Genomic DNA, 12,215 nt, shown 5'->3' with positions numbered 1-12,215 from the left:
AAATTGAAACTCGTTTTTTTATGATCATGCTTTGTAAAGATACAAAAATAAGTTGATGTGAGGAAAGGTTGTTTACATTTCTGTTAGTATGGACAAAACTAATCAGGGCTGAATTTCAGGAGAAATTGAGTTGATCCTGTATTTGTCCTCGGTATCTGTAGATCAAGGTTGTCCAAACTCTGCTGGAGGGCAGCTGGTCTCACCGTTCAGCTCCTAGTAAGAGCTTGATTTGCTGGTCCAGGTGTGTTTAATTGGGGATGGAGCTGATCTCTGCAGGACAGTGGATTGGACACCCCTGCTCTAGATGCTCGAGTAACCCAGTTCTTTAAATCATTATAATAATACACTGCTGCCACCAAGTGGTCATTGAAGAGACTGCAGCGCGTGTGCACCTTGAAATAAGCAGATTTGCCAGCTTGTTAGTTAGTAGATCATTTTCGTAAAATAGTGACTTAAATTTCTTTCGATATCATTTTTTATTTTTTATTTTGCTACAAAATAAAACCAATCCTGATTTCACATCACCACCGAAATGTATTAATAGCCTACATAATAATTGTATTTAGGCAATTTGTTTAAACATTTAATATATAAAATGTTCCTTTATGCGTCTGTTTTAGTCTATCTTGTTTGTTTAGTAGGCCTGTATGGTTTAGTGTTTGTGAAGTGGCACGAAAAAACATTTGAAACAACAAATAAATAAGTTTATTTTTTTTTTATGTGGTTAGAACAATGCCCTTGGAAATCAGTTCTAGGGGGCGCGTAACCTTAGTCAAAAAGTTAATTTCAGCTCATTTGCTATGAATGATTAACTTCGGCACATTTTTGTATTTCTGAACATTCATAACTTTCAAAAATATTTTTTTGAACCTTTATTTTTTATAAATACTACTACTACTACTACACACACACACACACACATTTTATGGGGACTTTTCATTGTCATAATGAATTATGAATTAAGTATACTTAGATTCTCTCCCCTTACACTAACTCATGCATTTTTACATTAAAAAATATTACAAAATTAAAAAACAAAAGGTATAATTTATACAAGTTTGTTTCTCCCATGGGGACCAAAAATGTGACAAGGATTTTGGATATTGCCATCTTTGTGAGAACATTTTGTCCCCATAATGTAGGATTTATTTACCAGGACACACACACTCACGTCTATAGCCTAAAATGGACAAATAAATCAATAATATCGCTTTTGTTCAGAAGGAAAAATAAGTTTATTACAGGTTAGTCAGAATAATTTCAGTATAAAAACAAAATAGAAAACAACAGGGGAAAAAAATCTCCATAACTATTCCCAATTAATTTCTTAAACGTTATTAAATTGTCAGTAGGCTACTTATCGTGCTCTTTCTAAATTTAACGAAAAGTAACATTTTGGATTGTTGAATAAATGACATTTACTGATCAACACAATGTAAAATTTCCAGCATAAATATATCTACAAACAGCACGAGATGGTGACGATGATGACGACGAAGTCACATTATGCTATTTCTGTTTCATCGAATATAAAACGGGGAGAAAACATTAAAACTCATTTAAAAATATATTTCCACATTGTAGAAATATAATTAATGATGGAAAATGTGCCTAAAACAACTTTATTTGTTGAAAGTTCCGCCGCGTAAAAGCTGTCTCGATCTCTTCACCAGGACCAGGGCTGCATGTGACCCAGATGACTGACAGGTGTCAGATGTGTCATGCAGATGTTATGACTGTGATGAATCTGGGGGAACTGCTTGATATTAAAAGCATAGGGTGCCGCTGTAGTGATGTCCAGAGGACACGCTCTTCCGTCCCTCACCAGGACCGGGAAAGAAACGCGCCGAGGAGAGAGCAGATACGGGTCCGTCCCTTTCTCAGCCCGGGCTCTCTTCACTTTATACCGGTGGTTCTGGAACCAAATCTTCACTTGCGTCGGAGTCAAATGTAAGAGCTTGGCGAGATGTTCTCTCTCAGGGGCGGATAAGTATCTCTGTTGCCTGAAGCGTCTCTCCAACTCAAACGTTTGCGTCTTTGAAAAGAGGATTCTCCGTTTGCGCTTTTTCCCCGAGTCCTCCGAACTCTCCCTATCCCGATCCACAGACTCATCCGTGGACAGTTCGGGATTCAAGTCCTCTGGAGATGCTGATGGCACTGCTGAATATAATTATAATTAATAACCTGTATGCGTCATCGAATTAGATGAAATAAATAATTTTGAGAATAGATCATCATGCACTATTGGCTGTACTTAAAGAAGCATTTTTAAAATATTTAAATAACCTGAATAACCTTTTCCCAATATATAAGTAACCTTTGTGCAAATACTGTGAAAATACGACCATCGATGCAATTAAGGAACCTTTATTTTTCTAAGCGCGTAATTGCGTAAAACCATGACCATTTCTATTAAATTCCGACTTTTTTGTTGCTATTTTTTATTGTTTTAATTTAATTCGATTAGATACTGAAATAAGACACCATCAGTGTGAAGTATAATTAAACTACATACACGTACTTGGATATGTGTGGCCACATGGAGATCCGGGCCAAAGCGCATCAGTGGAGGACGCGTGCTGCTGCTTTCCAGAGAGTCCTTCATCAGCCTCATCTTCAGTGTCTTCAGTCACGGATCCTTCGTCACTCGTCTCCGGGAGGTCTAAAATATCACGGACAGAGAACCCTGCCTTGCAATTCCTTAGGGACATTTTCCAATCCAACATACAGTGACCGTGAAGTCTATCCAAACAGCGTGCTGGTGCTGAGTTGTAAATGCAGATCCGTGGGATTGGACAGCGCGCGTGCACACGGATTCAGGCTCAGATCACAGATGCTCCTCGGATGCTATGCAGTGCTTGACCCAACCAATCCATTAGTCTGGTCCATTTAAGGTCGCAGGTGAGTGTTGGACCTGCGGAAAAGCGTCCCAAAAAGGCCTTGACGATAGAGGGCGGATCTCTGGAGTCAAGTGTGAAACAGTGAGTTGAGCTTCTGTCAGCGGAACACCAGAAATGCATGAGTGGGATGAGGTGACACGACTAAAATGGGAGAGAGAGCCCCCCCCCCCCCCCTCCAAACTCATTTACATATCAGAAGCGTCCGTGGCACAAATGGAAACCCTCCGTTATAATTATCTTTAAAAACGCACGCTTTTTACATTGTAAGGTGTGATTGGTCGGAAACATTGTATGTTGTGGATGATGAGCTGTCCGTGTTCGAATGGGATTGTTTAAAATGGCAAGTGGCCAAATTATGGAAACCTTTTGGGTCAATATTTTGCTTAGAGCTTAAGTCAAGTAGCAAATTCATCAAGCCAACGACTCATATTTGTCGACAAGAGCAGAATCCTGTTACTGACCTCCTTCAGAATTCATGTTACACACTGCAGGTCATTGATGCTTAAAAGCTTTTCCTTGATAATGATGCATTCAGATGTTGGAAATTAATGGAAGCTAAATCGACATACTTCACTGCACACTTGTTTTACAATGAGCCTTTATTTTTAGACCGAAAAACATAATTATATTTACACAATATTTTAGGAATGAGTTCTGAAAGTTTCATTAGATAATGAATTAAAGAATAATCATGTTAAAACATTTGTTATAGTTTTTATTCATCTTTATAAAAATACAGTCGTTCATTGTGTTCATTTTAGTTCACCGTGCATTAACAATTTGATTTTAATGATTAATAATGTATTAATAATGTGTTATGTATATATGTGTATATATAGGCTACATATAGGCCTGCACAACCATTTAAGCTAGACGTGATTAATCACGATTAATCGATTTGACTGCACTAATTTACATTCATAAATGCCGTTAATTCATGGTAACTAAAGTAGTTAACTAATATTAAGTTATGAAACCGTATTGTAAATTGTTATCGTTATTATTATATTTTTAGTAAAAAAGTTAGTGCAATTAGAAGTTTATTTTTGTGTTCTTATTTTTTCTATTACTTGTTGTGCGTCATTCGAGAAAAAAGCTCTTTTTTAACTTCATGAAAACTTTCTTTTTATGTGCATATACAATTTTTCAAAGATTTTAATCTATTTATTTGATTTTCTGACGATCAGTTTGCCCTTTTGTGCATTCGGGACGCCTGATTTCGGTCTCTCCGGTGGCATGAGTTGGTGTCTCTGGTTCCTCTCTCTGACAGTATATGTGATGTGAATGTTCAGTGCGCTCTGCGCGCGTCATGGGTGGTCGGACTGTGCAAACACATATACAAACCAACAGCTAAGCTCTGGACAATAGAGCAATGAAAGGCTCCCTCTGGAAGTTTTTGTGCTAGATCAGGTTTTGCATTTATTTGGGGCGCAGAAATAATGGTTGATTGACGCCCTCGCACAATACACCCAAACTGGGCAAATAAAAGTGAGCGCGCTCCTTGTTGTCATGGTATTCAACTGGCCTCAATGAACGATTCCTTCATTCATGTTTAGAGCTTCGACTGTCGCATAAGAAAACAAATTAGACATTCATAGCGAAATATTTCAAAGTTTTTTGTTTTGTTGTTGCGGTGGCTTTAGATATAATTTCCCGGATGGGGTTTTCATCACCAGCGACCTGACAATGAGTTATCTGGTGCAAGATCCGAAAAAGACGCCGACAGCGAGAATGAAAATTGAAATTTTAATGAAAAACGCTGTGAACAAAAAGCTGGAATAGGACAAATCATTTCAAATATAGTCCTAATAGTGTAGCCTATAGGCCTATATATTTTTGTGTGCAATAGGAGAGAATTATTTTCCGATGCATGTAGTGCTATAAAAGTATAGAGTTAGTCAAACTACAGATTTGCATATTGTTCTTTAACCCGTAGTTGTGTTCTGATAAAGCACGGCAGCTAAATATAGAATGGAAAAATGAACAGATTTGTGTGAGTGCTTCATGTATTGTGTGAGCGCGCCATCTAGTGAGCGAAAGAAAAAGAAATAAACTGTTCAGTGCCATCAGACTGTAAATGTAAAATCATTTAAAGTTCTGTTTGTAACATTTATCCGTATTGCTAATAATTTTGCGTTGCTTGTGCTTTTGTTTAGATAGTTAGGCTAAAGTCACTATTAACTAAACAATGCAATGATATTCGGTAACAAATATAGGCCTACACTGTTAGACAATAAGGACTTTAATTTTACACAGACAGACAGCCACTGAATATTTTGCTACTCATATCAGAACTCTCGACCCGATGTAGGCTAAGTGAAATTAAATGTGTAGCCTATCTTTTTTGTCTTTTAAGTGAAAATAATATTGTTATGTTTAGGTTTCCCAAGTTGTCCACATGTAGGGTTTCTGTTATCAGTGTGCAGTAACATCAGCCTAATATGACGGCTATATTTCTGACGCCATTGTGGAATGCAAACTCTTTCCTTCTCCTGTTCTCCCTCTTCTGGTGCAGTCTGGTACAACACACTAATGAGGACAATTGCGACAAAATTCTTTAATATTTTGAGATGGTCCTTACTGCAGAACACGAAATCCAGATCCAACTCCTCCCACCTATACCTAAACCTCCGCCCCCTGATCCCTAACCCCACCCCTAACCCTACTCATCTCCACTCCTTAGATCTGGATCCAACTCCACCCCCTGGATCTCGTGTTCTGCAATGAGGTGCTACTGAATATGGTGAGGGGGGGGGGGGGGGGATAATTACAAGAGAGAGGGAGAGAGAGTGTGTTTAAAACTAAAAGATTGTGTGTGTGTGTGTGTGTGTGTGTGTGTGTGTGTGTTGTTGATATGCAGTAATGAATCATATAGTCCATATTCATTAAGCATATTGATATAAAAATATTATGCATTTTCAGTTAAAAAAAATAAATGCTTAAATCTCTTTTGAAACCTATAGGCTAGGCCTATATTGAAAATAAATATATTATTTCTTTACAACAGTGACCTAGATGTCTGAGTTGGCCTTTACATATCTTGTAGCCATGTCTTGTTTGTTTTGTCCCTGTATTCAACAAAACTTAAATATCAAAATTGGATATTTGTAAAACTACTTCAAGCCTACATGATATATGATTTGTTGAATTAGCCTACAGTAGGGTGGCGCTTAATTTAGTGTCTTCTGTGAAAGGCAAACAAATACACCAGTAAAACGATGTGTAATTAATGAGCCTGTGTGTCGTGTTTTGAAGCCTGATGCGTTTCTCTTGATGCGTATAATTCCTACATAAACCATGAGATGGCGCTGCGATCACACTTTTCCTCTTCGAGTCGCTTTCGTTAAGAATTCCCACTGCGCTTGTGACAAGAAATCCATGGTCACTTTTTCGTGTAAATAACATTTATTGCATGTTTGTTCCCTTCCACTGTCTGACATTACATTAATAACAATATCTGAAGCTATTCTGCTATTATATTATGTTGTATATTTGTTTTCATTGTTCCAACTTTGCAAATATTATTCAATCAAGTGCAATCAACTTGTAATTTCAGGTTGGCACCACAAGTTTTCCCTTTTCACCGCTTTAAAAAATGCTTAAGCACTTAATCTTGAGCTTTGAAAAGTTGAACATTTTTCAATTTTTGTGGCTCTGGTGAACATAACGTATAGGCCTAGGTATGCTATAGGCTAGACTATATATAGCCTAAATATTGGTGGGCTATGGCTACTTAGTCTTAAAGGTCTACATATGCTTTACATAACGTATTTGCATAGGCATTAGGCTAATGATATTAATGTAAAATATGAAAATTTGGGGATTTTTATAAGATATAACTTCGCTATTTAAAATACCACAATTTTCAGTTAAGTTTTTGCATATAGTCGCTTCTAAAACGGCAGGAAACGTACATTTTTGCCGCTGCATATGTCCGCGATGAAGATCGGGGCGGGGTCACGCGCTGTCTGGTGTGATTGATGCTCGTGACGCGTCAAATTGAGCGCACGAGCCAGTCTCCAGGACGGACGCAGTTTCTCAAGTGGATCAAAGATTACTGTAAAGACCTGCTCAGCCCTAAACTCAGACACTTCAGCTCTAAAAAAAGAAGAAGAAGAGGGCAGTCCTAGCGAGAGACACGGGGAAACCTCTCCAATGCTGCACGGGACACAGCAGCACAGTTAAAGGTTAAAGGAGCACAACCACTGTATAGGGAAATATCACAATGCAAATGGGTAAGTTCCTCTTGATCTGTTCGAGAATAATAGAAATAGAGAATTAAACTCACAGGTGCATTCACGCCGATCAAATGATGTAAGCTTTTCATTTTTGTATGCGAGCAGAAATGGCACTCATCTCTTATTAAATATTATAAGTAGGATGTTTGACAAATTAGGCTATACCCAGAAAAACATTAGATTAGCGCAGGCCTGCTTATACTCCCAAACACTTCTTGCACTCTTAAAAATTGCTTAAATCTAAATTTATTTTAGATATAGACATATTTGTGTGCGTTTTATTCATCTATGGTTTTCCCTGTTGTTGTTTTTTAATGATGAACCGCCAGAAACCCCATTTGATTTCAAAGACGCCTTTCAGTAAAATAGCCCTAGTTCGTGGTAATAATAGATTATAAACTAAAATATTCTTTGTTAAATCATAGAAAATTTATTTATTTATTTTTTATTATGTTGAGTGCATGATCGTTTCATTTAGGCAAACGCCGCAATGCATGACAAAATTGTAGTTATGTATAAAATAAAAATATAGATATGTACTGTACGATGCATTTATGTGTGAGGTTGTGTTTTATCTCCTTTACAGCGACCTTGAAAGGCGCTTTATAAACTAGGCCTATTATTATTATTATTATTATATAGCCTAAAAACTGCACTGTATATGAATATGATGAATCTGTTGCAGATCAGACGTACGGGGAGGTGAACCAGCTCGGCGGTGTGTTCGTCAACGGCCGGCCTCTTCCCAACGCGATCCGGATCCGAATCGTCGAACTGGCGCAGCTCGGGATCCGGCCGTGTGACATCAGCCGACAGCTGCGGGTCTCTCACGGGTGTGTGAGCAAAATCCTGGCCAGGTACAACGAGACCGGCTCTATTTTACCTGGTGCTATCGGTGGGAGTAAACCCCGGGTTACGACGCCAAACGTGGTGAAGAGCATACGGGATTATAAACAGGGCGATCCTGGAATATTTGCTTGGGAAATACGCGACAGACTGCTGGCCGACGGAGTGTGCGACAAATATAACGTCCCGTCTGTGAGCTCCATCAGTCGCATTTTAAGAAACAAGATCGGGAACCTGTCTCAGCCGAGTCAGTATGACAGCAAACCCTCTCCACCGCAGATCTCCTATAACCCCGTGTATCCATACTCCTACCCGAACGCCATGTCCCCGACCGGCTCCAAACTCGGCAGTCCTCCGGGGGTGTCTGTCAGCCTGTCCCGGGCCTGGCCCTCCGTGCACACCGTCAGCAACATATTAGGAATACGGGCTTTCATGGATCCCGCAGGTATTCACACTTTCCGTATTATCCATGGGCCGACGCCGCGTAAAAGTTTGGTACGATTTTACGCGCAATGCACGATGCTATTTTTAATATTAAGAAAAAATTAAAAAGTATTAATTTATCATCAGCTAGATATTACTAGTTTTTTCAATTGGTTGTCATCCAACAAAAGTTCCCGTGTTGACGAAATATTGTCAGGAAATGCCAGTTAAACTCTCTTAATATCTTAAACTTTCTTATATCTGTAATTGTATATTCACTAGTTAAATGTCACCATAGACAGATTATCAGAAATTCAGATTAAATTTTGATATCAATGATTGATTTCTTCAATTTCACAAAGGCCTATATATCAGAAATACAATTCTTGCAAGTAAAAGTCATAATTTTTTATATCAATAATAACTTCGATACTAAAAAATATTTTCACTATTTGAAATGTTAATTCTTGATATCTGTAAATGTTTTTCAACATGTTCAATTTGTTATTTCTGATATCTGATAATGTGTTTCCGCAATAATTAGCAGAGTAATTACATATCTAAAATGTCTTTCTTACTAACAACAATCACATTCATAACATCAGAAATTAGCATTGTCAATATAGAGACAATCGAATTATTATCAACAATGAACATTTTTACTAGTGACTATTAAATTGTTGATATCAAGAACAGCTGCACTATAGTAACCACTCAATCAATGATTTCAAAACTAAGAATTGTATATCTTTAAGAAATCAATTCTTGATATCAACAATTTAATTCAAATTGTGACATTTAACTATAGTGAAAATATAATTACAGTGAATTAGTTTTTACTATAGTTGAAATGCAATTCTTGACGTCATGATATCAAGAATGAACATTTTAACTAGTGAAAATGTGATTGTTGATATCAAGAATTCATATCCTGGGAAAGCATAAAAGTCAAAACGGCTTGCCATAATGTTGAATCGTCTATGCCTCTGGATTATATCGCTGTATTTTTGTTCTGTTGCTTCTGCTGTCTGGAGATTCAACTCTTTTCCTGCTGAGTAATATTAATCTTTTTCGGATCAGTGTTTAGGTTTAGCATGATTAGCCTACAGAGAATAAAAAATAAAAGGTTTTCCTGGCATAACCGAGTAATTTAAATAAATCAGCCGCTTTTTCAACAGTCCAATGCATTTAGAGAGTTTCTACTTCTAAATGTAATGTTGTTTGCATTATAACAAGAACACCATCAATTTCAGACAGAGCCAAGAAGTTAAACTCTTTATCTCATTTTTTACTCCAAGATCAGAGTGCATCACCGTGAAGCAGCTGCAGTTATTAAAATGCGTTTTGATTTATTTAATGTTTTACAGCCATTACTGGAACAGAGAGTTATCAGCAGAAAATGGAGGACTGGACGGGCAGATCTTCATTTCCTTCCGTGCACGGAGTCAACAGCATCGAGAAACCGGAAAGTGACATTAAATACAACCAGGTGAACTGTTAATTTATGCTTTATTTATTCTAGCATGAGGTGTTTAATCTCCAATATTAGCAAGCGAAATAAAAAAAGTGATGTCCTTTTAGGGCCCAATTTATTGTTGGTGTGAACCGTGAAGAATACATTTTATCTTTTAATGGAAAGGGAACTAGATGCCAATCTTATTTTTTATTTTTATTTTTTTTTTTAGTGGAGAGATTTCGTGGATCTTAAAACCTTTAAAATGTTCATAATCTAGTTTTCTAAATTGTGTTCCATCGAGTAATATTGCATCATCATATAAAATGATCACAAACTTGATTTCATTTTATTTTCTGGTTTTGTTATTCTTTGTATTCTTCTTGGTGCAAAGGTATATCATTCTAAATTATACCTTTTAATTGTTTTCAGGCTTCATCAAATTTATCAGGATATGTTCCCGCGTGCGCGTACTCCGCTAACCAGTACGGGGTTTACGGAGGGCCCGCCGGTAACTACGGGCACTGGCAGTCTCAGGGCGCGAGCCTCAGCCATCCGAACAGCGGGGCCATGATCCAGAGCCCAAACCTGCACTGCGCCATAGCCTTCAAAAACCCAGCCCGGGACGGTAAGAGCAAGGCCACCTGTCCTGTCATCCATGATGACCTCTGCACTCAAACAAGAAGTCATTTTTTTAGAGGTTGTGTTAGGCTATGAATTTGCAATTAACATCACAATGAAACTTTAACAGAATCGCTGCAGTAAAACATTTTAGTTTGTAAGCTATAACTTGGGCTATAGAAATAAAAAGCTAAAAAGTTTGTTTGCTGACTAAAAGTAAGAAGTGTGTCCCGCTAAATTCAGCTCAATTCAGTTTACCTTCTCTGAATAAATGCCATATTTTAGAAATCCAAGATTGTGAATTTATTGTGAAGTTGTTTGTTGCTGAAGTAACGTAAAAATTGGGTAAATACAGTGATACAAACTCTACGAAATCTTATGGACAAATTTAGTCTAATTTAATATTTTATTTAATGATTTATGTGCTTGGATTAAGATCAAAACAAGACACTGGTTATTGACTTTATCCATTTTTTGAAGTGAGGTAACCCGTTGCCTTAAAATTATTAATAACTTCATGCCTAATTGAAAAAAAAAAGTTGACAATTCCACATAACTTTTCAACTAAGCGGTTAGGTTAAGTTGAGTTTCAACTGATCACTTTTTAAAGTGAAGGTGGTTCTGCAAACCAACAGGGAACGTTCTGTTTACGTATATATGACCCTGCTATAACCCAGCATAGAACGTTCGGATTTCCGTGGAACGTTCGGGGAACCTAAAGTTCACAGAACACTCTAAAAACCTAAAATTGTTAGCAGGGATATTGTTAAGAAATCTACAGTATACATTTACTGTAAAAATGTTGATGTTTTTATGGCTAAAAAGCGATCTCTTTTTAGAAAGCAAGCGCTTGATGACACGATTTCCCTGCGCAAATATTTTATAAAAATGTTATTCTTTATGCTGTTCATGTTAAGGTGTTTTATGTTCATTTAGCTCATTTTAATTGCATTATTTGCTGTGTTTACTGTGACGGCATGGCAATGCTGTCTTTATTTTATAGGCTATGCCAATTTGAATGCACACAGCTGCCAGTTTTATAACTTAAAGGCAATAGTTCTCACAAAAACACTCAAGTTGTTCCAAACCTGCATGAATTTCTTTCTTCTGCCGAACACAAAAGACTATTTTAAAGATACCAGACAGTTGACAAACTTACATAGTATTTTTTTTCTAATGGAAGTCAATGACTGTTTGATTACAAATATTCTTCAAAATACCTTCCTTTGTGTCCAACGGAAGAAAGAAACTCATACAGGTTTGGAACAACATAAGGGTGAGCAAGTAATGACATCCCTTTAATGCAATGTGTCCCTTTACAACATTTTACCCCCGACATTGCGGTGTATATGTCACTCTGACTTTGTAAAGGAATTATCAGCTGAAAGGCTCATTTCCATCTTGTTTGCTACATAAACACTCCTCTCTCTCTCTCTCTTGGCTCCAGCTGTAGAAAGAAAGAGTCCTCTGAGCAAACATCAGCACGACGTTCATGGACTCTCAGAGTCATAAGAACACAAAGAGCAGAAGAGAAAACAACTTTCATCTGTTCATCCTTCAAAGACTCGCTCGTCTGGATAAGCAACACAGTCTCATGAAGATGCGATATCTATACCACGAGTGTCATTTCTCGTGGCATTTATACGCCAAAAGTGTTTTTTTCGTGTATATGGTACGCACTAAAAAACCCTGGGTTAGGTTTAGGGGGGAGGGGGTGGGGAGTTCGTGCGTATT

General features: G+C 37.4%; 2 protein-coding genes across 4 annotated transcripts in view; one reads left to right on the top strand and one right to left on the bottom strand.

Moving 5' to 3' along the window:
* Nucleotides 1–1,245: 1,245 nt before the first annotated feature.
* Nucleotides 1,246–3,001, bottom strand: nkx2.2b (NK2 homeobox 2b). 3 transcript variants are annotated; one of them, XM_039674338.2, is made up of 2 exons: nt 2,516–3,001; nt 1,246–2,157 (listed from the first exon to the last, which is right to left on the bottom strand). In XM_039674338.2, exons 1-2 carry the CDS (start codon nt 2,724–2,726, stop codon nt 1,667–1,669), a joined length of 702 nt encoding a protein of 233 aa, XP_039530272.2. In that variant the 5' UTR covers nt 2,727–3,001; the 3' UTR covers nt 1,246–1,666. The 3 variants fall into 3 exon arrangements, with proteins under 3 accessions (XP_039530272.2, XP_039530273.2, XP_039530274.2); XM_039674339.2 differs by having other exon boundaries at nt 1,246–2,160; nt 2,522–3,001; XM_039674340.2 differs by having other exon boundaries at nt 2,522–3,001.
* A 3,890-nt stretch (nt 3,002–6,891) lies between these two features.
* Nucleotides 6,892–12,215, top strand: part of pax1b (paired box 1b) — a 5,760-nt gene continuing 436 nt past the window's right edge. The window contains exons 1-5 of the mRNA XM_039674336.2: nt 6,892–7,135; nt 7,824–8,429; nt 9,775–9,896; nt 10,293–10,488; nt 11,929–12,215. The exon at nt 11,929–12,215 is cut by the window's right edge and continues 436 nt beyond it. Coding sequence (XP_039530270.1) covers nt 7,126–7,135; nt 7,824–8,429; nt 9,775–9,896; nt 10,293–10,488; nt 11,929–11,993 — 999 coding nt within the window. The 5' untranslated portion in view covers nt 6,892–7,125 and the 3' untranslated portion in view covers nt 11,994–12,215. The remainder of the gene's footprint in view (nt 7,136–7,823; nt 8,430–9,774; nt 9,897–10,292; nt 10,489–11,928) is intronic.

Source organism: Pimephales promelas, chromosome 13, assembly GCF_988280905.1.
Source record: "Pimephales promelas chromosome 13, fPimPro1.hap1.1, whole genome shotgun sequence".
NCBI lineage: Eukaryota > Metazoa > Chordata > Actinopteri > Cypriniformes > Leuciscidae > Pimephales > Pimephales promelas.
This window is presented reverse-complemented; position numbering and strand designations above follow the sequence as displayed.